The sequence below is a fragment of the Perognathus longimembris genome, chromosome 13, assembly GCF_023159225.1.
Source record: "Perognathus longimembris pacificus isolate PPM17 chromosome 13, ASM2315922v1, whole genome shotgun sequence".
Taxonomy (NCBI): Eukaryota; Metazoa; Chordata; class Mammalia; order Rodentia; family Heteromyidae; genus Perognathus; species Perognathus longimembris.
In genome coordinates, this window is record NC_063173.1 from 60942253 (window position 1) to 60966848 (window position 24596).

General features: G+C 49.1%; 1 protein-coding gene across 4 annotated transcripts in view; it reads left to right on the forward strand.

The window, feature by feature from the left end:
- The first annotated feature begins 1281 nt into the window (after positions 1 to 1281).
- The window catches only part of Ppfia1 (PTPRF interacting protein alpha 1), an 83184-nt gene continuing 59869 nt past the window's right edge, over positions 1282 to 24596 (forward strand). For 3 of the 4 annotated variants that reach the window (XM_048359665.1, XM_048359666.1, XM_048359668.1), the window contains exons 1-2: positions 1282 to 1488; positions 2797 to 3060. In XM_048359665.1, coding sequence (XP_048215622.1) covers positions 2797 to 3060 — 264 coding nt within the window. In that variant the 5' untranslated portion in view covers positions 1282 to 1488. The remainder of the gene's footprint in view (positions 1489 to 2796; positions 3061 to 24596) is intronic. The other variant, XM_048359667.1, reaches the window with a different exon arrangement.

Here is a 24596-nt window from a genome sequence, read left to right on the forward strand (position 1 = left end):
GGGCACTGGTGGCTCATGCTTGTACTCCTACTTAGAAGACTGAAGTCTGAGGACTGCAGTTTGAGGATAGCCGGGGCAGGAAAGCCCATGAGACTCTTATCCCCAGTGAACTACCAAAAGGCCAGAGGTAGAGCAGCGGCTCAAGTGGCGAAGCGCTAGTCTTGAGCCAAAAAGCTCAGGGACAGCACCTCAACCCTGAGTTCAAGACCCAAGACCAGCACACAATCACTTTAATATTGCATGCATGTATAGAATGCCACAGTGAAACATCCCCTAGCACAACTAATGTATGCTAATAAAAAGTGTAAAAACAAACTACCACTTTAATAACACTCTATGGTGTTCACATACACGACATTACATTTGATGCAACACTTTCTCACCTAGACACGGGTAGCTTTCTTTTTTGCACTTAGGGGATTACTATGAACACTCGTTTGTATGTACCTCGGTGACTTTTTTATGGCTCCTTTTGTGTCTGTCTTGGGGCTTGAACCCAGGGCCTGGGCGCTGTCCCTGGCTTCTTTTTTGCTGACGTCTAGCACTCTGCCACTTGAGCCACAGCGCCACTTCTGGCTTGCTTCGAGGCAGTTTACTGGAGATCAGAGCAAGGCGGACTTTCCTACCCGGGCTGGCTTCGAACTGTGAGCCTCCCATCTCAGCCTCCGGAGTGGGGTAACTAGGAGTCCAGGCCCGAGGCACGGGCGCCGGCAACGCTGTATCATCCGTCCTCTCGGCAGGTCCTGGGGGGGCCCGGCCGGCCTGGGCCGGCTGCAGCCGCCGCCTCCACACGCCTCCCCGGGGCTCAGGACCGCACACCGCCCAGCTCCTCTGCGCCCGGCCGCCACCGCGTCGTCCCTCGGAGCCCGTGGGGCGGCCCCGCGGCCGGGGCGGAGTCGCGCGGTCCCCACGCAGGCCCGGGGACGACCCGGGCCTCGCTCGCTCCTCCGGGGCAGACGCGAGGTCCGGGCGGTGTCTGGCCAGCCGCCGCCCGCAGACGGCCCCCGCGGCCCACGCCGGTCACGGCGCCGGCACCCGAGTCCCACCCGGGCTCCCACCTGAGGCTCCGCCGGCGGCGCTCCGGGGGCGGGGCGCGGGGCGGGACTCCCGCGGCACGCAGCCAATCAGCGCTCCGGATGCGGCGCCCGCTCCCGCCCGCGGAGGTGACGCACGCGCCGTCTCCCGAAGCGGTCCTCGGCGAGCCCCCCGCCCCCCGCCGGGGAGGGGGGCGGTGCTGACGCTCGCGCCGACGCGCCCGACGTCGGGCACGTTGACGCCGGCGACGCGCCGCCGGGCCCGCTCCTCCGCGCCAGCCAGTGTCCGGCCGCGGGCCGGCCTTCGTGACTGGGGCGGCGGGCCCCGGGCCGCGTCGTGGGGCGGGCAGGGACGCCGCCGCGGGCCGCCTTCGTCGCCCTCGAGCTCGCGCGTGGCGAGCCGCGGCCCGCGGGCCTCCACGGAGCCCCCTCGCCGCTCCCGCCGGCGAGCAAGGTGAGGCGCGGGGATCGGAGGCAGCCGGGCGGCGAGCGGGCCGGGCGGCCGCGCGCTCCCGAACGTCACCGGGCCGGGCCGCCGGGGAGGCCGGGGGGGGGGGGCGAGGCCCCGGCGCCGGGCCGCTCCGGGGGGCCTAACGGGACCCCCCCCCCCGGGCCCGACGCCTCCGAGACCCCCCGCGCCGGGACGGGGCCGCACCTGCGGCGGGCGGCGGGGCCCGGGGCTCCGCGGCGCCGGGGCGGGGCGGGCGGCTGGAGGTCACGGGCGTCAGGTGCGCCGACCCCGGGCCGCCGCCTCGGGGGTCGCCCTGCCCGCCAGCGCCGGCGGCCCCGAGGGCCCCGTCCGAGACGGGGCGGGGGCTCGCAGCCCGCTTCCCTGCCCGTCCCGGCGCCGGGCCGCGGGCGACCTCCCGCACTCCCGCCGGGGAGTCCTCCTCCTCCTCCTCCTCCTCCTCCACACTCCTCCTTCCACTGCAAACTTACGTAAGTCAGGTCGATTGACCCAGCGCGCACCGCAGCCCTTGGAAAACGCCTCTCCTGGCCCCACGACGCCGCTCCCCGCCGCGCGCACCGAATCCCGACGAGAATCGAAGGAGCCCGCCAGCCCTTCCCGGGAGACACCTGATGGAGTGGGTGCTCGGCGGCGTGCCCCTCCCGCGCTCGTCCTGGGCAGTGACTGGGGGACACCCCCCCCCCCCCCGAACTGGGAAATAGGGGGAGAAAGCGGGTGGCGGCGGGCTTACTTGTTTCCTACAACTTCACACTCCACTCCCGTGGTTGGCTCCTCACGTGAGCGATAGCCGCTTCTGGTCCTTGTCTTTTCTGACCGCTTTTTGTTGTTGTTGTTGTTGTTTTTTAACTGCCTTCGAGTCCTGTGATCTTCACCCGGTGTTTGTCTGTGCCTGTTTTCCAGGAGTGTTTGCATCGGAAGCCTAACATTGCTGAGGATAGCCAGGCTGTCAGTGCGGTGTTTTTTAAATTTTTCCCTTATTGGTGCTGGTCCTGGGGCTTGAACCGGGCCCCAGCACTGTCCCTTAACTTTTCACTCAAGGCGAGTGCTCTACCACTTGAGCCACACCCCCACTTCTGGCTTTTTTGATCGTTAATTGGAGATAAGAGTCTCTCAGACTTCCTTCCCAGGCTGGCTTTGAACTGCAGATCTCGGCCTCCTGAGTAGCTAGGATCACAGGCGGGAGCCACCAGCTCTGGCTGGCTGCATTTTATTTGTTAGCTGCAGATACTCAGAAGGCTGCAGGTAACCTGGATCTTGCACTCAGTGATTCCAGCTTGGGTCTTTTCTTTCAAGATGATGTGCGAGGTGATGCCAACCATCAGTGAAGCAGAGGGCCCCCCAGGAGGAAGTGGGAGCCATGGGTCAGGCTCCCCATCACAGCCAGATGCAGATTCCCATTTTGAACAGCTCATGGTGTCCATGCTAGAGGAAAGGGATCGTCTCCTGGACACGCTGAGAGAGACCCAAGAAACGCTGGCCTTAACCCAGGGGAAATTACATGAGGTCGGACACGAAAGAGACTCTTTGCAGAGACAACTCAACACTGCACTTCCACAGGTATGCTTGTGTTCAACCTGAAACTATGGTGTTCTCCCACTGTCTCTGTCTGATGGTATCTCTTGTTACTGTGTTAGCTGAGTGTGTGGCATAACGCATTTGTGAGATTGTGGTTTGTGATGTTGGTAAATACACATGAAGTTACTTCTTAGAAAAGTTGGAGTCCTCCAGCGTCCTGTGAATGTACCTTACTCTCATCCCTGTCGGTGAGGATTTGCCTAAATCTGGGAAAGTGCTTTGAAGTATTTATAAAAGGGCCCTACAGCATAAGTAACCAAGCTGTGGGTGTCTTCCAGTGTGTTGTCTTACATTTTTTTCTTACTAACTGCAGACTTCCTGTGCACTGTATCTCAGGGACGGGGTGTGTCTTCCCCATTAGCTGCATCTCATGGATTGATTTAACCGAAAAAGTGTTTCCACAGCACACCTTTATCAGAACACTTGTGATTTGCAAATAAAATTTGTTTAGGGTACATAAAAGATGGAACTTCCTTCTTGGCACAAGGGAAGCAGTTGTCTAAGTAGGTCCTATTTGGACCAGTGTTGCAAAGGAGAATTTAATGGTTGGTGAGGGGAGTAAGTGGTGGAGACGAGTAAGAAGTGAACGACTCACAGAACAGTGGGAGATAAGTAGGTTGCTTAGAAGTTTGTGAGCTGTCCAGATGCCACATCACTTAGAGGAGATGCCTTTATGGTGCACTCAAGTAGACCTGAGTAACCGTGCCTACATCCTCATGATGGGTCTGCAGTGGTAGATTAGCAAATGAATGGTTACTAGCCTTAATGCATTTCTTGGCTGTAGTCAATTCTCCTGAAAGATTGATAAGGTATATATATGAATTTCATTTTTAGAAGCAATAAGCTGTTGTTCTATCTGCTCCATTTTTTTGTGGGGTTAGAGGCATTTTTAAAAATTGAAATCTTATAAGTTAGCAAGTCTGCCTAGGTCAGATTTTAATTACCACAAACTTATAAGGATTGGCTGTATTTTTTTTTTTTTTTGGCCAGTCCTGGGCCTTGGACTCAGGGCCTGAGCACTGTCCCTGGCTTCTTTTTGCTCAAGGCTAGCACTCTGCCACTTGAGCCACAGCGCCATTTCTGGCCGTTTTCTGTATATGTGGTGCTGGGGAATCGAACCCAGGGCCTCATGTATACGAGGCAAGCTCTCTCGCCACTAGGCCATATCCCCAGCCCCAAACTTATAAGGATTGGCAATTTATGTTTTACCAGGATTTTGTTGTACATATTTGTAAATTTCTGGTGATTTTGTTCTCATAATTGTATTTTCCCCCCTCTCCCCAGTACTGGGGTTTGAGCTCAGCACCTGGTACTTGCTGTGTAGATGGTCTACTGCTGAGACAGGCCTGCAGCCCATTTATCCACTAGTTACTTGTGAGATGGGGGGTCACACCCTCTGCCAGGCCTGTGCCACTGCATCCACTAATTGGTGTAGAAGGAGTCTTGGGAATACTTTTGCCCACGCTCCATCAGCCTTTCAAGTAGCTATGCTTGCATGCATGAGCCATCAGTGCCTGGCTATTGTAATGTAACTTCAGGCACATATTCTGAAGTGTTTAATACATAGGTATATGATAAAGTAGTTTGGGGAAGAATGGGAACCCAGGATGTGTCGGAAGTGATAGGGATTTTGCACAGTTAGTCTTGGCAGTGGGTATTGGCTGACTAGCTGGTTGCCTGGTGATTTGTTTCTGGCTACTGCTCAGCGAAGCAGCTTGTAAATGCCTATGAGAGGATTTTGTAGTGGTGATGATGGCACACATCACACCTGAGCTCCTGAGTCCAGCATTTTAGAAGCACAGGGAGCATGAAGGAAACTTGTTTTAGACTTTGCCCTTGCAGAAATCAGGCTTGTCTGTGGTAGTCCCTGGTGTGACCGGAGGAGTGTGTGCATGAGTACTCTTGGCAGGTTAGACAAGCATGTCAGAGTGTTCATTTGAACACCTAAACTGGAGCACATCCCACACAGCCTGAAGTGTGACCTCTTGAACCCTACCTAGGTGTCACCTGTGGGACTGCATAGGTCAAGAGATGAGATGTTATCAGCCTCCCAGTTTAGTCCCAAGAACTGTCCCCAGTTGTCAGCAGGGCCCTAGTCTGTAGTATAGATGAGCTTTGCCTGCTTGTGATGGAGGTAGAAGGAAGTGTGTATTTTTGTCTTGGTCTTTTACTGAACACTGAGTGTGAGGATCAGCTATGTTTTCTCATTTGTACCTATTTTCCTGGTCACAACTCATCCAGAACACAGGCATGCAATGGTTTCTTTCCATGGCAAACATCAGGTTGTTTCTAGTCTTTGTAGATGCTGCCCTGACTGTCTTGCTCTTCGAGGGGTACAGATAGGTAGGGATTTCTACCAGGTGTGTTCAGAGGAGTAGAATTGCAGAATGATAGTTGTGCTTACTCAGCTTTGTGCAGTATTGTCACAAGTGGCAGTTTGTCATCTTGGATCACTACCAGTAGAGTGTGTGTGTGTGTGTGTGTGTGTGTGTGTGTGTGTCCTCCCCTGGTGGTGTTTAGTGGGAGGTGGCTCTGCGTGTGGTCTTGTTGCTCTCTTGTGAGAAGCCAGCATGCAGGCTTGAGCTTCTCCACAGGATGCTCACTGGCTTTATTGTGAAATGATTGTCTTTGCTCATTTGTTGACACTGTTGTCTGTTTCTTAATGGTTTGGAGGAATTGTTTGTACAGTCTAGTACCATGTGTACATGACAGATTATTTTTATACTCTAGCTTGTCCTTTCATTCTCTGTAAGTATTTTCTTTCTTTATTGGTGGTTTTTTAGACAGGATCTCTATGCAGCCTACGGCTGTGAGCTCACTATGTAGCTCAGGCTGGCCTGCAAAGTCCTGGGGCCACAAACTCCCAAGTAACTGGGGTTGCAGACATGGCCCACATGCCGGGCCCAGCCCAGCCACTTCCAGTATCTCTGGATGAGTAAAAGGTTTGCATTTTCATGTAGCTCAGTTGGTCAGCAATTTCAGAAATGTTTCGTGCTCATGTCACATTTATGCATCTTCTAGGCTGGGGTGGTGGTGTGTCTCAGTGGTGCAGTGACTGGGCATGGATGGGCTTGGCTTTGCTCCATTGATGTTTCTATCCTCTGCACAACTCTCATGTCTAAATTGCAGGGCTTGTCTTGACATCTGGTCATTTAAGTCCTCCACCTTAGCTCTTCCAAGATTTCTAGGCATAGAGGCACATTCCTACAATCCTAGCACTTGGGAGACTGAGGCAGGAAGATTGTTGAGTTAAAGGCCAGCCTGACCTACAATAGCTGGACCCTAAAAACAGCCAAACAAAACATTTCCTTAGTTAACCTTGACCCTTTACATTTTCAGATACGTTTTAGAATCTGAGTTGGGTGTGGTAGTGCATGCCTGAAGTCCCAGCCCTGGGAGGTTGACCCAGCAGGATGGTGAGTTTGAGGTGAGCAAGGTCTACATTGTGAGACCCTGTCTCAAAAACACACATCAAGGGGCTGGGGATATAGCCTAGCGGCAAGAGTGCCTGCCTCGGATACACGAGGCCCTAGGTTCGATTCCCCAGCACCACATATACGGAAAACGGCCAGAAGCGGCGCTGTGGCTCAAGTGGCAGAGTGCTAGCCTTGAGCGGGAAGAAGCCAGGGACAGTGCTCAGGCCCTGAGTCCAAGGCCCAGGACTGGCAAAAAAAAAACAAAAAAAAAAAAAAAAAAAAAACACACACATCAAAGTAGAATGTGCTGGCAATCTCAGCAAAAAAAAAAAAAAGTGCTAGATTTTAACTGAGATTGTTTTGCTGTATAGACTACTGTGGGAAGAAAAGAGAAATTTTTAGTATTGATCTTCTAGTCCGTGAATCATTCTAGTCCGTAATCATTTACTAGTGTATAGTGGTAGAACTAAGTTTTTGCATACTCGTCAGTTTTTCCTTTTTGTTTTTGTCCTTGTCTCCTTGCCTTGCTGAACTGCACCGAGGCCTTTGGGGCCGGTGGGACAGAGTGGGTACAAGCGTCCTGTCTTGCTTGTGGTGTTGGGGTGCTGCCCGAGTCTTGCCCATGAATGAGATGAATTGGCAGCATTTTGCATATATTCTCAATCAGAATTCTTTTTGATTCTTAAGTTTGCTAAGAGGTTTTTCTGGTGATGAGTTCACTGTGTAGCCTCGGCTGGTCCCAAACTTGATAGTTAGGAACTTTCTAGTTTATTTGGAAAGTCATGAATAACTGCAGAATATCATGCATTTCTTGCATCTTTTGAGGTAGTCAAAAGATTTTTCTACTAATGTGGTGATTTATCTTATTTTATTATTTTTTTGCCAGTCCTGGGGCTTGAACTCAGGGCCTAAGCACTGTCCCTGGCTTCCTTTTGTTCAAGGCAAGCTAGCACTTTACTACTTGAGCCACAGTGCCACTTCTGACTTTTTCTGTTTATGTGTTGCTGAGGAACTGAACCCAGGGCTTCATGAATGCCAGGCAAGCACTCTACCGCTAAGCCACATTCCTGGCCCCATGATTTAGCTTTTTAAGATGAATTTCTAGAACAATCCCAGCCTTGTCTCTTATGTTTTCCTCTTACTGTCTATATTCACGAGGAAGATTGGCCTGTGCTTTTACTTCCTTGCTGAGTTTTGGCATCAGGAGTCCACTGGTCTCATAAAAACAAGGTGGACACTGTTGCTTAGTTTTCTGTTCTTGGAAGGCTTCCTGTGATGAAGTTGGTCTTTCCTCCTTGTTAGAAAGAAGTCACTGGGAAAGCCAGATGGTTGTGGGATTTTCCTTGTAAGAAGGAAACATTTCAGAATCAATTTTACACTAGCCCAGTTAATTTAGGATTTTTCTGATACAGTATGTCTTCTTGTCTTTTAGGCAAGGTATTCTCTACCTAGGGATTTATTTAAGCCACCCAAACTTTCCAGTTTGTAAGTTTAAAATGGTTTGTGATAATGTTGGGTGCCAGTGGCTCAGGCCTATACTTCTAGCGACTCGGGAAGCTGAGATCTGAGGATCATGGTTTGAAGCCATCCTACACAGGAAAAGTCCGTGAGACTCTTATCTCCAGTTAACCACAAAAAGCTGGAAGGGGAGTTTTGGCTCAAATGGTAGAGCACCAACTTGATCAAAAGAGCTCAGGGACAGCACCGAGACTCTTGAGTTCAAACCCCAGGATTGGCACACATACAAACAAATGCTTTATGATAGCTGGGTGCTAGTGGCACATGCCTACAATCCTGAGATCTGAAAAATTTGGTTCAAAGCCAGCCTAGGCAGGAAAGTTCATGAGACTCTTATCTCCAATTAATGAGCAAAAAGTCAAAAAAGTAGAGCTGTGGATCAAGTGGCAGAGTGCCAGTCTAAGTGAGAGCAGAAGGCGAGTCCAAGCCCTAGTACACTACAGCACACAAGTAAATAAGTGAGCAACATGGTTTACAATATCCATCTAGAGTGATGTCCCTCGCTTAGTCATTCTTTTTTCCCTCTAGTGGCATGAGTGTCGGCACTCCGCTTCCTTTTTAAGATGGGCAATATGTGCTTTGTTTTGTTTTCTAAAGCAGTCATACTAGGAGTTTGAACTCGGGATTTCTCTCTTGCTATGTAGGTACTCGCCACTTCGCCATGCCTCCAGCCTTGGTTATTTATTTGCTAGTACTGAGGTTTGAACTCAGGGTTTCGAGCTTCCTTGATTTTCTTGTTTGGCTTGCATTCTACCATTTGGGCTACATTGTCAGTCTGGCTTTTTGTTGGTTATTTTGGAGATGGAATCTTAACTGTTCTCTTTACATTGGGCTTAAATTATGATCCTCCAGATCTCAGCCTCCTGAGTAGTTAAGATTATAGGCATGAGCCAGCTGCTCTGGTTATTTCTATTTTATTATTTATTTATTTATTTTTGCCAGTCCCGGCGCTTGAACTCAGGCCCTGAGCACTGTCCCTGGTTTCTTTTTTTTTTTTTTTTGCCAGTCCTGGGCCTTGGACTCAGGGCCTGAGCATTGTCCCTGGCTTCTTTTTGCTCAAGGCTAGCACTCTGCCACTTGAGCCACAGCGCCGCTTCTGGCCGTTTTCTGTATATGTGGTGCTGGGGAATCAAACCTAGGGTCGTGTATCCGAGGCAGGCACTCTTGCCACTAGGCCATATCCCCAGCCCCCTGGTTTCTTTTTTGCTCAAGGCTAGCACTCTATCGCTTGAGCCACAGTACCACTTCTTCTGGCTTTTTCTGTGTATGTGGTACTGAGGAATCGAACCCAGGGCTTCATGCATGCTAGGCAAGCACTCTACCACTAAGCCACATTCCCAGCCCCTGCTCTCATTATTTTCAAAATAAGATCTCACTTATTTTTTTTCCAAGCCAGCCTGGATGCCAATCTTCCTACTTAGATTTTTTGTTGTACCTAGGATGCCAGGCATGTCCAAGGATATCCAGCTGTTGGTTGACATGGTCTTGTAAACTTTTTGCTGAGGCTTGCCTTGTACCACAATCCTTCCCATCTTTGTCTTTCACATACCTAGGATTGCAAGAATGAGCCACTGGTGCCCTGCTTAAGGTCTGTTCTTTTTCTTCTGTTTTTTTTTTTTTTTTTTTTTTTTTTTTTTTTTTTTTTTGCTGTTGTTGTTGTTGGTGGTGGGGCTTGAACTCAGGGCCTGGGTGTGGACTGTCCCTGAGCCTCTTTGTGCTCAAGACTAGTGCTCTACCACTTGAGCCACAACACCACTTACAGCTTGTTTTTTTACTTTTTGCCAGTCCTGAGGCTTGGACTCAGGGCCTAAGCACTGTCCCTGGCTTCCTTTTTGCTCAAGGCTAGCAGTCTACCACTTGAGCCACAGCACCATTTCCGGCCTTTTCTGTTCATGTGGTGCTGAGGAATTGACCCAGGGCTTCATGCATGCAAGGCAAGCACTCTACTGCTAAGCCAGATTCCCAGCCCCACTTCTAGTTTTTAATTGGTTAATTGGAGATGAGTCTCATGGACTTTTCTTCCCAGGCTGGCTTTGAACTGCGATCCTCAAATCTCAGCCTCCTGAGTAGCTAGGATTATAGGATTATACCTGTATCTGGCTCTTTCTATTTTTCGTCGTCATCATCATCATCATCATCATCTTCAATTTTATTGGTTGTAGGGCTTGCAGTCAGAGCCTGGTGCCATTGTCTCTGACAGTTTTCACTCAAGGCTAGTACTCTACCACTTTGAGCCACAGTGCCACTTCCATTTTTCTGGTGGTTAGTTGGAGATAGTCCCACAAACTTAGCTGCCTGGGCTGGCTTCAAACCTTGATCCTCAGATCATAGCCTCCAGTGTAGCTAGGATTATAGGTATGAGCCAGTGGTGCCTGGCTTTGCTTTGCTCTTTTGTTTTTTTCTCTTATTTTTTGGTGTAGTCCTGGGGCTTGAACTCAGGGGCTGGGTGCTGTTCCTGAGCTTTATTTTGCTCAAGTCTAGCACTCTACCACTTGAGCCACAGCTCCACATCTGGCTTTTTTGCTGGTTAATTGGAGATAAGAGCCTTACAGACTTTCCTGCTTGTGCTTTGAGCCATAATTCTCAGATCTCTGTCTCCTGAGAAGCTAGAATTTCAGGTATGAGCCCACACGCACCTGGCTTAATTTCAATTTTTCTTTTTAGGTCTGAGACTGGGACCCAAACTTGGTACCTGCTGCTTTCACTTATTTGGCAAGTGCTCTACCAACTGAGCCATATCTCCAACTCCTCAAATTTAGTTTTTTATTGCTTCTCAGACATTGCCGTTGCTGTAGGTATTTGAATTACAATTAATGCCTCCAATCTGTATCATTATTATAATTTTACTATTTTTATGTTGTCAACATTGTTTGGGCTGTTACTGTTTATTTTATTTAGATTTATTCTCATAGCTACTTAAAAAAAATAAAAGATCGAGTCTTCTGTGTAGTACAGGCTGGCCTCAATTCACAGTTATCTTGCTTTAGACTTCCAAATGCTGAGATTATAGATATAGTCTACTGTGCCCGGCCATAGCTATCCATTTTATTGCTCTTCACCGCTTTTCTTTCTCATGTTTTATGAGGGATTGTCTTGTTTTCCTTGAAGAACTTTCTTTCACATATCCCTTAGTTCATGTCTCTGTGTGATGAGCTGAATGATATTTGTCTGAAAAACCTGTTTCGCCTTTACTTTTTTTCCCCCTTTTGTTGGTCGTGAGGCTTGAACCTAGGGCCTAGGTGCTGTCCCTGAGCTTTTCAGCTCAAGGCAAGTGCTCTACGACTTTGAGCCACAGAGCCACTTCCAGTTTCCTGGTGGTTAATTGGAGATAAGAGTCTCATGGACTTTCCTGCTTGGGATGGCTTTGAACCATGATGGATTATAGGTGTGAGCTGCTGGCACCCAGCTTGATTTCATTTTTGGTTTTTCTCTTGCCTTTCTTTATCAAAACACTGATTTTGCTTCTTTGAGTGCCAGGCAGGGTGTGTAGGCATGATGGGTTGGGTGGCACTGTCTTCCTCTTGTCTCATGTTGGGTTCTAGGAAGGCAGTGATTTCAGTTCAGGGAGGATCACATGGCTTGAGGCTGGAATTCAGTCTTCCAAGCCATGGCCGCTGTCACCATCACTTGCAGGGTGAAGTCCTGGAGTGTGTGTTCCCCAGTTCCTCACTGCAGGGCAGGTCCTGAGCAGGTCCCAGTTCTGGTCTCCCTGCCATCTTGAGACTAGGAAAGCAGCTTCACCGCAGGCTTTGTGGCCCATTGTCTGTCTGCTTTCTTTAGGATCTTCCCCTTTAAGTCCTAGCTGTCAGGTTTGTACTCCTGCTTTTGCCTTCTGTGTCCCAGGAGAACAGCCAGACCTCTCATAGCTGTGGCTTTCTGCTCCTTTTTCTCTCCAGTTTATTGGTGACTGCCCTCAACCTTCCCAGAGTTGTCTTCTGCCTTGATGCTCTGGAGGGAAGAGAAGACTTTGAGTATGGGTTTTCCCATCTGCCAGACAGATTTGTAGCAAGCACAGTGAACTTTTCTAGATCTTGGTGGGTTGATGTGCATCAGACTGCCCATACACGTAACTAGAAGTGGAAGAGAAGCTGGCGTGCCTTTTCCATCTCCAACAGCAGTAGAAAGACATGGTAATCACCGATCACAGCATCGCTTGGTCTGAGAGCAAACAGCTCTCTCATCCTTGCCCACTGCTCATTGTTCAGTTTCTAATCAGAATCCCTGACTGTTGGGGGTGACATGGAGCCAGCGGCCAGTGCAGGTCCCCTGCAGGAGGCTACCCCCAGCAGCTTTGGAGGCCTCAGTGTGGGGCACCCCACCCTACCGAAGTCTCCAGGGAAGTTACAATGGCAAGTCAGGTAGTGGTGAAAGTGGAGGGCAGGGAAGTGGAGATGTATGAGGCTTATTCTGGGAGCAGATCACATGTAGGTCGTAAGGAGTTGAATTTTCTTTTTTTTTCTTTCTTTTTTTTTTTTTATAAATGAGGCTAGTTTCGTCTTTTATTTATTTATTTATTTATTTTGCCAGTCCTGGGCCTTGGACTCAGGGCCTGAGCACTGTCCCTGGCTTCTTTTTGCTCAAGGCTAGCACTCTGCCACTTGAGTCACAGCGCCACTTCTGGCCATTTTCTGTATATGTGGTGCTGGGGAATCGAACCCAGGGCTTCATGTATACGAGGTGAGCACTCTTGCCACTAGGCCATATCCCCAGCCCCAGGAGTTGAATTTTCTTTAAAATATTGCTTTTACTGTGTGTGGTGATGCATACCTGTATTCCCAACTATTCAGAGGTATAGGTAGGAGGATTGCAATCTGAGACTAGCCTCAGGCAAAGATGTGAGACCATATCCAAACAATAACTAAAGCAACTAAGAGCTAGACGAGTAGTTTCAGTGGTAGATTGCCTGTCTAGCGAGCACGAGCCCCGGAGTTTGAGCCCTGTTACTACAAAGGTACTACTGCAGCTAGGTGCTTTCAGTTTATAAAGTTTCAGCTGCATTTTCACTGCAGATTTTATTCATAGTCTGGTAAAGTGGTTTTGAATTCTTTTCAGTTATTTCACTTGAAGTGTATAAAGCCGCAAAAGGGAAATTGTGGGGGCTGAGTTGCAGAGTGGGCCCAGGATTTTGTTTGTGTCTCGTGCGGAATGTGAGGACCCCTGAGACCGGAACCAGAAGGCTGTGAGGAGTGAGGTCCTAAATAACCCCGAGTGTGTCTATGTCAGGTGTGTGCCTGGTGGAAGCAGTGGGTGGAGGTTAAGCTGTCGGGGTCATGGGGTCAGCGGACTGGGCCGGCAGGCAGGAAGTGCGCACAGAGGCCAGGTGCAGGCGCTTTCTGTGTTGTGGGCAGGAGATTTGTCGTGGAGGAGCACTGGAGTCTGAGGGGCAGCTGGAGAAGATCCACTGGACAGAAGGGTGGCCCTAGAGGAATTGCCCAGGTCAAGTTGGGCAGTGTCGGTGGGGGTGGAGGAGTGTGGCGGCTTATTGGTGTTTGGAGGAGTTTGCATGTCAGAACTAGGGGTAAGGGTGCTCTGAAGCCTTTTATAGTGGGGCCCACCACAAAGACTTGTCTGGACCCTAAGCAGAAGCACTGATGGCACTTGTCAGGCACGGTGGAACTACCACTCAGTGCCACTGCTGAGGGCTGGGTCCTGCTTGCTGATCCAACTGAGGGAGCATCAGCACTGTGTGAAAGCTGCCAAGTCTTTACCCAGGTGGTGAGGATTGACAGCTTTGAGCCTCCATCATGTCCTGTGGTGTGTTGGCAAACCCTTTTAAAATAACGCTTTCGGCCATTGCTTGTGGTTTGTGAAACAATTAAGTCTACCTTATATCAAGATGCGCAGCTCCTCTTGTGCCCGCACTGTCCATTGTCACTTCCACAGCAGCCTGTCCTTCTTGCCCCTCCTTCCTGCACTCTGGAGCCCTGTGTGAATATGACTGTTAAGCCCCTGGTGCTGGTGGAGATGGAGGCCTTCCTTCCTGTATACCTCTGCTGGATGTGAGGGCGGTGACATCTGTCACTAGGGTTGATTAGGCTGATCTGGCTAGCTAGGCGGGTGTCCCCTTCCTCCACGCGTGTCCCTCCCGAAGCTGTGTGCTCAGCTGAAGAGGATGACCATCCCCGATAGAGCAGGACTGGTTTTCGATCAAGGGTATACTAGTAGCTGTGCTCCCCTGCTAGAACCTCCAAACAAGCTCTCAAGGTCCTATATGCCTGTGCTTACCACAGGCTGTAAGAGACTCCTGACAACAAAATGGTGTGTGTGTGTGTGTGTGCGCACGCGCACGCGCGCGCATGTGTGCCTGAGTGCATGCAGGATACTGTCTAGTGTGTGCTTATCTGGGAGGCAGACCTTTCTATTTCTTTTTTTTTTTTTTTGGTTATGGGGCATGAACTCTGGGCCTGGGCGCTGTCCCTGAGCTCTTCAGCTCAAGGCTAGTGCTCTTCCACTTGAACCACAACACTTCTGGTTTTCTGGTGGTTAATTGGAGATAAGAGTCTTATGGACTTTCCTGCCTGGCTGGTTTGAACTGTCATCGTCAGATCTCAGCCTCCTGAGTAGTTAGGATGGCAGGTGTGAGCCACCAGCACCCAGCTTGGGAGGCAGACCTTTTTGATGGGTGGCTTTTGCCTGTGAGCTGAAGGCTAGGAGGCGCCAGGTGTGAGAGATTTCTTCGCAGCAGGGCAGTGTGGAATGGGCTGAGGCATAGAGGAACTTGGATGTTCAGGTCTCAAGAGCAGAGTCATTGCTCCTGAACCTGGAGGGAAGGGAAAACTGGAACCAGGTAGGCTTCCAGCTATGTATCCGGGGAGAGTATCAACCACTTTGCCTAACAGGAAGTTGTTTTGTTAAAGCGTCCTGGAGGTCTCTGTGCTTGGTGTGCTTGGTGGAGGGCAGTCAGGAATGAGGTGATCTAGTGAGGTATGGGTGGTAGGTTGGGAATGAGGCAGGAGTGGTTGTGGAAGGAAGCTCACCTCCAGACATGATTTGGGCTGTAACATTCATGCTTTGGGCAAATGCTAAAACCCCCTTAGCATCACCTATCTCTAAACCACAGAACACTTTTACATTTATGTACATAATGCATAATATTTTAATTTAGAAGTCCAATGCACTATCTATTGCGCCAAAGAGCCAGTTAATATTTTAATTTAATAGACTTAATATCTTGGTGTATGTGTTTTATGGCACCGGTGGGTGGCTCATGTCTGTAATACTAGCCACTCAGGAGGCTGAGATCTGAGGATTATGGTTTGAAGCCTGCCCTGGCAGAAAAGTCTGAGACTCTTTATTACCTCCAATGAACCATCAAAAAAGCCAGAAGTGGAGTTGTGGCTCAAGTGGTAGAGCACTAGCCTTGAACAAAAAGCTCAGGAGCAGTGCCCAAGCCCTGAATTCAAGCCCCAGCACTGGCACAAAACAAGCAAAAAACAACAACAACAAACCCATCAACATTCCAGTAGTATACTATGGAGTGCCTGCTTGGTCTAGGCACTGTTCTAGGTGCTGAATAGTCAATATGTAATAATGGTGATGTAGTTCAAATGTGTTTTACCTGGGAGAAAAAAGACAAAAGAAAGAAAGATTCCATATTACTCTACTTTGAACAGCCCTGGGGAGACTTGGCATTGTTCATCTGTGCTGACGTGGCCAGTACAGGAGCAAGTGGTTCTCCCTGCTCCAGTGACCCACTGTGCCCTCATTGTCACAGCTCAGTGTCTCACACACGTGGAGAGAGCACTTGCTTGTCTGTAGTTCCATTGGGCAGATGTTAGGCCCTTCCTGCCTGCCCGTCTTCCCTCCCTCAACTGGAGAGGGAACCTTGGGCCTTACACTTGCTAGGCAAGCACTATTACTTAACTTTGACTCCAGTTAAGCTTCTTAAGTCAGTACTGACCAAACCCATCTTTCCCCAGATCACTCCCTCTTCCTGTGAATGGTGCCACTTCCTACTAGTGGTCAGACAACCTGTGCTGGGAGACACAGCTGGGAGCAGCTGGAGCTCTTCTGCATTGACCTCATCTTGCTAGGGGTTTGGAACCTTTCCATCTCAGAGACCTGCCAGTGTGATCTGGACCCTGTGTCTACTGGGCTGACTCCAGTGGCTGTTGTGATCTTGGTGAAATGCAGATCCACCCAGGAGCACTCCAGAGACTGATTGCACGTGGGCTATGTAGCAAGACCGTGTTAAAACAACAACAACAACAACAAATCCAGCTTCCTTTAGCTTAAAATGCTTCAGGTCTCCATCTGGGTCAGGCTAAAGACGTCTCCTAGCGCGTCCATCATGTGACATGTTCCTGACTTTTCCCTGCCTCTCTGACTGCTGCTAGTAGTGCCTCACGTGCTGATTCATTTTTCTTTTTCGGGGTGTGTGGTTGTACTGGGACTTGAACTCAGGGCCTTCTTCTCTTGAACTTGGCTTTTTTGTTCAAGGCTGGCACTCTACCACTTGAGCCATACCTCCAGTTCTTTTTTTTTTTTTGCTGGTTAAGAGGAGATAAGAATTTCATGGGCTTTTCTACCCAGGCTGGCTTCAAACCTAGATCCTCAGATCTCAGTCTCCAGAATAGCTAGGATTATAGGCATAAGCCACCGGCACCTGGCTCATTGTTGCCTTGTAGCTTCTGGCCAGATGGTCTGTTCTTTAAGCCTAGGCCTTTGTTATCCTGTTTTCTGCTTGCCAGCCCTATGCTAACTTGGGCTAAATGATTTAGTACAGCTTTCTGGAGAAGGAGTTCTGCTCTATGTCCCAAAGTTCCTCAGAAATGCTTATATTCGGTCGGGGCGGGGGGGTGGGGTGGCTCAGTGGTAGCTCACAAAAGGCTCAGGATTCCACCCCCACCCAGCACCACACACATGAAAACAAAACAATCCTCACTCATATTCTGACTAAGCAGTTTTTTTGTCTAAGGGCAACAGTTCTTCCTGGAAGAGGTGTGTGTAATGGTGTTTACCTCAAAGCTTAGATTTTCACATAGTTTATTGGTAGACGAATTACAGGGCAAATAATGTGTAAATTAAATTAAATTCCCACTGTAGAGGGTGTGTGTGTCTTCCACCTGCTGTGCCCCAGTTCTTCTCTCCTTCGGGGACACTGTTGTTCAGGGCTCCCATACTTGGACTGCTGACCTCTCCTCAGACTCTCCTCAGTCCTGTTCCTGGAGCCCAGCCTTGTGGCTGAACTGTAGCTCCTGGGCTTGTCAGCTGATGCAGTCTGTGAGGAGGGACGCTGGGTCTTCCCTCCTCCGAACCTCGTCCCTCATGCTCTTAGTGGCCTCCAGCCAGCACCAAGCATAGTGTGGAGGGAAGGTTTCATTGCTTTTTAGCACAGTTTGTTCCAGGCCCCTCTTGTGGTGTTCTTCCAGGCTCCCTCCCGGTAGCCCCTGAGCCAGTCACGGTCTGTGGATCGTGCCGTGCTCCTGATCACAGCAGACAGTGCTCATAGTCACAGCGGTTGGCCTCTTCTGGGTTTGCAGTGGACAGAGTAGGGAAAATGACTCATTGAAAAGTCCTTACTTCATCAATTAAAACTTCAATTTTTCCTTTATTTTATGCTTGTACTTTGTTACCCCAACAATCTCCAGGTCTAATTATATTACCACAAATGGGTTTTTGTTTTCTTTTTTTGTTTGTTTTTCTTCCTTTTCTTTCTTTATGGTGTTTTTGGTTTGTTTGTTGGTTGTTTGTTTTTGCCAGTCCTGGGGCTTGAACTGAGGGCCTGGGTGCTGTCTCTGGGCTTCCTTTTGCTCAAGGCGAGCGTGCTACTCACTTCTGGCTTTTTCTGTTTATGTGCAACTGAGGAATCAAAACCAGGGCTTCATGCATGCTAGGCAAGCACTCTATCACTAAGCCAAATTCCCAGCCCTCTTTTTTTTTTTTTTTTCCTTTATGGGGCTTGAACTGAGGGCCTAGGTGTTGTTTCTGAGTTTCTTGGCTCAAGGCTAGTGCTCTACCACTTTGTGCCACGGTTCTACTTCCAGTTTCCTGGTGGTTAATTGGAGATGAGAGTCTCACGGACTTAGCTGGCCAGGTTGGCTTTGAACTGTAATTCTCATATGTTAGCCTCCTGTATAGCTAGGATTACAGGTGTGAGTCACCAATACCCAACTCCTTTTTCTTGGTGTTTTTGTTTTTGTTTTTTTGGTGGTCTTGGAGTGTGAACTCATAGCTTCCAGCTTGCTTGCTTAGCTGGCACTCTGCTAACTGAGCCATGCTGTCAGCACAGCTTTTTTTTTTTTTTTTTTTTTTGGCCAGTCCTGGGCCTTGGACTCAGGGCCTGAGCACTGTCCCTGGCTTCTTCCCGCTCAAGGCTAGCACTCTGCCACTTGAGCCACAGCGCCACTTCTGGCCATTTTCTGTATATGTGGTGCTGGGGAATCGAACCCAGGGCCTCATGTATATGAGGCAGGCACTCTTGCCACTAGGCCATATCCCTAGCCCCCAGCTTTTTAAAAATTAAAAACAATTAATTTAATTACTTAATTTTGTGTATGCCAGGTAGTAGGGCTTAAAGTCAGGGCTTCTGCACTGTTCCTTAGCATTTTCACTCAAGGCTGGCATTCTACCACTAGAGTTACAGCTCTACTCTGGCCTGTTTTTTTTTTTTTCTTTCCTGTTTGTGGTTAATTGAGATAATGAGACAAGAATCTCAGTCTTAGACTTTCCTGCCAGCTGGTTTCCAATCACAATCTTTAGATCTCAGCCTCCTAAGTAGCTAGGATTATAGGCACGACCCAGCTTCTTTCTGGTTAGCTTTGCAGATGGAGTCTTGAGGACTTTTCTACTTGGATTGGCTTTGAACTCAGATAGTAGGCATGAATTATTAGCATCTGCCTTTCTTAATTTTAGGGTTTGAATTACCTTTTTTTTTCCCCCCTGTGCTGATCTTATGACTTGAACTCAGGTCCCTGAGCTTTATTAAAAAGTTAAGACTAGCTGGGAATATGGCCTAGTGGCAAGAGTGCTTGCCTCATATACATGAAGCCCTGGGTTTGATTTCCCAGCACCACATATAGAAAATGGCCAGAAGTGGTGCTGTGGCTCAAGTGGCAGAGTGCTAGCGTGGAGCAAAAAGAAGCCAGGGACAGTGCTCAGGCCCTGAGTCCAAGTGCCAGAACTAGCCAAAATAAATAAATAAATAGATAGATAGATAGATAAAAACAAAAAGTTAAGACTAAGGGGCTGGGCTGGGAATATGGCCTAGTGGCAAGAGTGCTCACCTCATATACATGAAGCCCTGGGTTCGATTCCCAAGCACCACATACATAGAAGACGGCCAGAAGTTGTGCTGTGGCTCAAGGGGCAGAGTGCTAGCCTTGAGCAAAAAGAAGCCAGGGACAGTGCTCAGGCCCTGAGTTCAAGGCCCAGGACTGGCAAAAAAAAAAAAAAAGACTAAGCTAACACTGGTGGCTCACACTTGTAATCCTAGCTACTCAGGAGGCTGAGATCTGAGGATTGCAGTTTGAAGCCAGCCAGGGCAGAAAAGTCCCTGTGAGACTCTTTATCTTCAGTTAATCACTCAAAACCCAGAAGTGGTGCAGTGGCTCAAGTGGTAGAGTGCTAGCTTTGAGCTCAGGGACAGCACCCAGACCCTGAGTTCAAGCCCCACAACTGAGAAAGAAAAAAAAAAAAAAAAGGCTAGCACTTTTACCACTAGAACTACTACTTCTAGCTTTTTGGTGATTAGAGATAAGAGTCTTATGGATTTTCTTGCCCAGGTTGGCTTCAAACTGTGATCTTCAGATCTTAACCTCCTGAGTAGCTAGGATTACAGCTGTGAGCCACCAGTGCCCGGCTTCTGTGTACATTTTTATACAACTGCTCCTGAGAAAAAATAAACTCAAGAAGGTTAAGTACCCCGCAGAGCGTGGCCGTGGGTCGAGTTGTACTGTCACCCTGGAGCAGTTAGTGAAGTGCCTGTTCTTGCTCTCAGCTAAGGTTTTCTTGGCCCCGCTAGTGCTGATGTAGAGATGTGGACAGAATGTTTCCACTTGGTAGGTTTTTTTTCTTCACTGCAGCTAAAGTAAGTACTTGGCTGAGGTCTCGAGACTTTTGGGTTGTGGTTCTTTCTCCTGGCAGGGCAGGTCCTCTGTGGAGTTTGTATTCCTGCTTTTCACAGAGTCTCATTCTTATTCAGGGGAGGGAATTTCATTTTGCTCCAAAAATAAATTAGGGAACTTGAAGCATATCCTTCATTCCAAGTTTTTCTGCTTTTCAAATAGGCTGATTACTCTTCCCACCTATGTGGTCTTAAACCTTTGCCAGTCCTAATGTAAAAATGGAGCTGGATGCGGGTGGCTCTCGCCTGTAACCCTAGCTATTTAGAAGGCTGAGATCCTGAGGATCACAGTTCAAGGTCAGTGCAGAAGAGTCCTTGAGACTCTAATTGACCAATGAAAGATAAAAAGCCAGACTGGAGGTGTGGCTCAAGTGGTAGAGTACTGACCATAAGCAATAAAGCCAAGTGAGCATGAAGCACTAAGTTCAAGCTCTGATACTGAGTTGTTGACTCATATGTAGAAAAGGAAAAGCTGGAGCTTGGTAGGGCTCAGCCCTTCTGGCTCTTCCGTGCATGCATGCCCTGAGTTCTGTCCTTAGCATGTGTAAAAAGAAAAGTTAAAGCTCTGCCTGGGCTTGGTCAGTACTAGTGAGCCGTTGATCTTTCTTGAATTCTCTGTCTCAGATATGACTTACAGAGAAGACGTGAGCAGCAGGCATGGTCATAGAGGGTAGATAGGTGGCAAGATTTCACAGTCTGAGTGTCTGAGTAATCTGAGGCAGATTAAAATAGGAAGGTCTTTGTGATCAAATGTCAAGTCCAGTTGCAGCAAAGAGGTTTAAAGCAGCACTGTGTGGAGTTTTGCTGTGTTGTGGTCGTCTCCGCTGCCTGTGAATGCGTGTGTGCACATTGAAGGGGAGCTGGCTCTTCTTCATGCTGTTGGTAGGCATTTTGCAAGAACAGTTAAGCACCTTTCCCTTGCTCCATTCCTTGTTATGGCTGGTTCAGGGGACTGACGTGAGTCGTTTACGACAGGTCACATTCTGTGGGCCTGTCACTGTGCAGCACCACAGTGCCTCTACCCTTCTGAGTGTCTTTAAGATGCACCCTGCCCCCACCTCTCCTCACATGAACTACAAGGTCAGTAGGGGCGAGTGAAGAAAAGCCAAGTGGGACTACAGCTCACCTATCCCTTGTTACCTTTGTTAAGTCACCTGATCTCTGAGCCTTCAGCTTTCTCATCAGCAAATTTGGGATGACAGTTATTGGTTTTCATTTAGCAAATACTTACGGTCTGTTAGGAGCTAGGCATTATCTAAGCTGAGAATAGAGATACCTGGGAGATTCGATGACATAAAACTTAACCGTTCATGGCCTCCTGGTCTACTGGGTCCATTCGACATCTTGTTCCACAGAGAAGGAACCTCAGAGGTTAGCAGTGACAAACCAGAACCAGAGCCACCCCTCAGCTGCTAGCACATGTGCCTCCATAGTCTGCCTCCCTGCACTCTACCTATATCAAAGGCAGGGGACAAGGGAAGACCGTGCTGACTGCAACACAAAAATAATGCCTGGCTCATCTCTCATCTTCCTAAATATCTCTGGTGTCCATTATGGGGCTCTGAAACAGGGTGATGTTAGTGCTCACCTCACGAAGGACATTGAGGCAGAGAAGTCTGGGGACTAGCTCAGTGGTACTGAGTGCTGGAGTATTCTGAGCTCCAGAGTTGTCTGACTATAGGACAAGATAGGCCAAAGCAGGGCCCCTCAGCCGCCCCTAGGTGCTTCTGGGCCTGTCCCATCGTTCTGGGCAGAGGGTCTTAGCTCCCAGCCAGCTGCCTTTCTGTCCTTGGTACCGCTGCACAAGCTTCCTCTGCCTGCAGTAGGCCTGAGGCAGAGCCAGGGGCTTTCCTATGTGGCCTGGCACCCAGAGGGCACTTAGCAGCATGTCATCAAATAAGAAATGATCTCTGGGTAGAGGGAGAGGTCCTGGCCAACTGGAATTCCTTGTATACATGTGTGGAAATGTCACAGTGAAGCCCACCTGCCCCTTGTATAATGTGTGTTAATCGAATTATTATGAAAAAATCTGAAGTTGGTTTCTCTCATGGCTAGTCTTCTAAGTCACCTGTTAGATGTCTAGTTCTATCTAGCTTGATTAATCCAAGAACTTTAGAGTTCTGATTATTTCTCTTTCCTCATTGCTTTTCCCGGAAACTTTTCCCTGTGCCAGGCCACGGGTTTAAGATGCCATATGTTAGCCTCCTGCAGGCATCTGTCACTGTTGTTTTATTTCCTGTCCATCAACTCTTGGCCCATTGTAAACTTAAAACTTGTTGGCATATGTCTCTGTGAGTATTTTAAAGGTAACTAAACAAATTACTAGGGCAGTATAGAGGGAAATGGAGTGATATTTGGGAAGATGAGAGATGAGCCAGGCATTATTTTTGTGTTGCAGTCAGCACGGTCTTCCCTTGTCCCCTGCCTTTGATATAGGTAGAGTGCAGGGAGGCAGACTATGGAGGCACATGTGCTAGCAGCTGAGGGGTGGCTCTGGCTCTGGTTTGTCACTGCTAACCTCTGAGGTTCCTTCTCTGTGGAACAAGATGTTGAATAGACCCAGTAGATTAAAACCCTTTAGAAGAATCCCATCTCTGAGATGTGTGTGTGTGTGTGTGTGTGTGTGTGTGCGCGCGTGCGCGCGCTCACTCTGGTACTAGAGCTTGAACTCAGAGTTTTACATTCTCCCTTAGCTTTTTCACTCAAGGCTGGCACTCTACCAGTTGGGCCATGGCTCCACTTAGACCTTTTTGGTGGTTGTTGGGAGGTAAGAATCCCTAAGCTGGCTTTTGAACCTCGATCCTCAGATAGCAGCCTTCTAAGTAGTTAGATCATAGATGTGAGCCACCAATGCCCAGTGAGTAAACAGACCATTGCACAGGACTCATATAACAGGTAGTCTTCCTGAAGCCTCACCTGCTGAGACTTCATTTCTTTCTGCTTCTTGGCTTCCCGCTCTACAGTAGCCCTTGAAGGGGTCCTAGGGGGGCCTTAATGATCCCACCTAAGAGTCAATAGCATCAGATACTCTTGCATGAGGTTGTAGTTCTACCTTGAGTGTAGGAATAGTAGTTTCAAGAGAAGGGCCAAAGCCAGGCGCTGGTGGATTATGTCTGTAATTCTACTCCGGAGGCCGAGATCTGGGGATCGTGTGACAGCCTAGGAGGGTTGGGGAGGTGGCTTAGCGTTAGGGTGCTTGCCTAGCATGCACAAAGCCTTGGGTTTTATTCTTCAGTACCACATGAGCAGAAAAAGCTGGAAGTGGCGCTGTGGCTCAAGTGGTAGAGTGCTGTCCTTGAGCAAAAAGAAGCCAGGGACAGTGCCCAGGCCCTGAGTTCAAGCCCTAGGACTGGCAAAAAGAAAACAAAACAAAGCCAGCATAGGCAGGAAAGTATGTGAGTGGTAGAGCACTAGCCTTGAGCAAAAGAGCTCAGGGACTTTGTCTAGTCCCTGAGTTCAAGCCCTATGACCAACAATGATGAGCACACACACACACACACACACACACACACACACACACACACACACACACACGGCGGGGGGCAGGCCAGGAGCCGAAAGAGAATACACACACACACACACACACACACACACACGGCGGGGGGCAGGCCAGGAGCCGAAAGAGAATACACACACACACACACACACACACACACACACACGGCGGGGGGCAGGCCAGGAGCCGAAAGAGAATACACACACACACACACACACACACACACACACACGGCGGGGGGCAGGCCAGGAGCCGAAAGAGAATACACACACACACACACACACACACACACACACGGCGGGGGGCAGGCCAGGAGCCGAAAGAGAATACACACACACACACAAACACACACACACACACACACACACACACACACACGGCGGGGGGCAGGCCAGGAGCCGAAAGAGAATTTTCCTGGTGGGTACCTGCGGTGTTGAGAGGTGGTGGGGTGAGGCTTTGGTCACATGTGGAACGTGGGCTCTGTCAGGGCTGTCACTTTAGCTCTGCGGCTCACTTCGGGGCCTGCTTCAGGATTTCAGGACTGCAAGGCACAGGCTGCTGTGGTACAGGCACTCCACAGCTGTGGCCATTTTGTCATTACGCTTGCTGAGGTAGTGAAGGTTGGCTTTTCTGGTGATAAAGTTGATGGTGATCAGTAGGCAGAAAAGAAAAAAAATGGGGAGAAGTTGCAAACATCATAGAGATACTGACACCCACAGTAACAGTGTCTCTCCGTGCAATATGTCCAGAGTAGAGGATGCTTTTTGTTTAAGAGATAGCATCTTACTCCAGCTGGCCTGGAGTTTTATTTAGCCCAGTATGGTATTGAACTCTTGATCCATTTGCCTCGGCTTCCCTGGAGTGCTGGGATTACATACATGTACCACTATGCCCTGCTAGGAGTGGTGTTTTAAATGTGCATTTTTACTTCTCATTGAGAAGAGAACAGGATGGAGAGTAAGACAATTGGGGCTTATTTAAGACTGCCTGTGCGGGCTGGGAAGATGGCCTAGTGGCCCGAGCG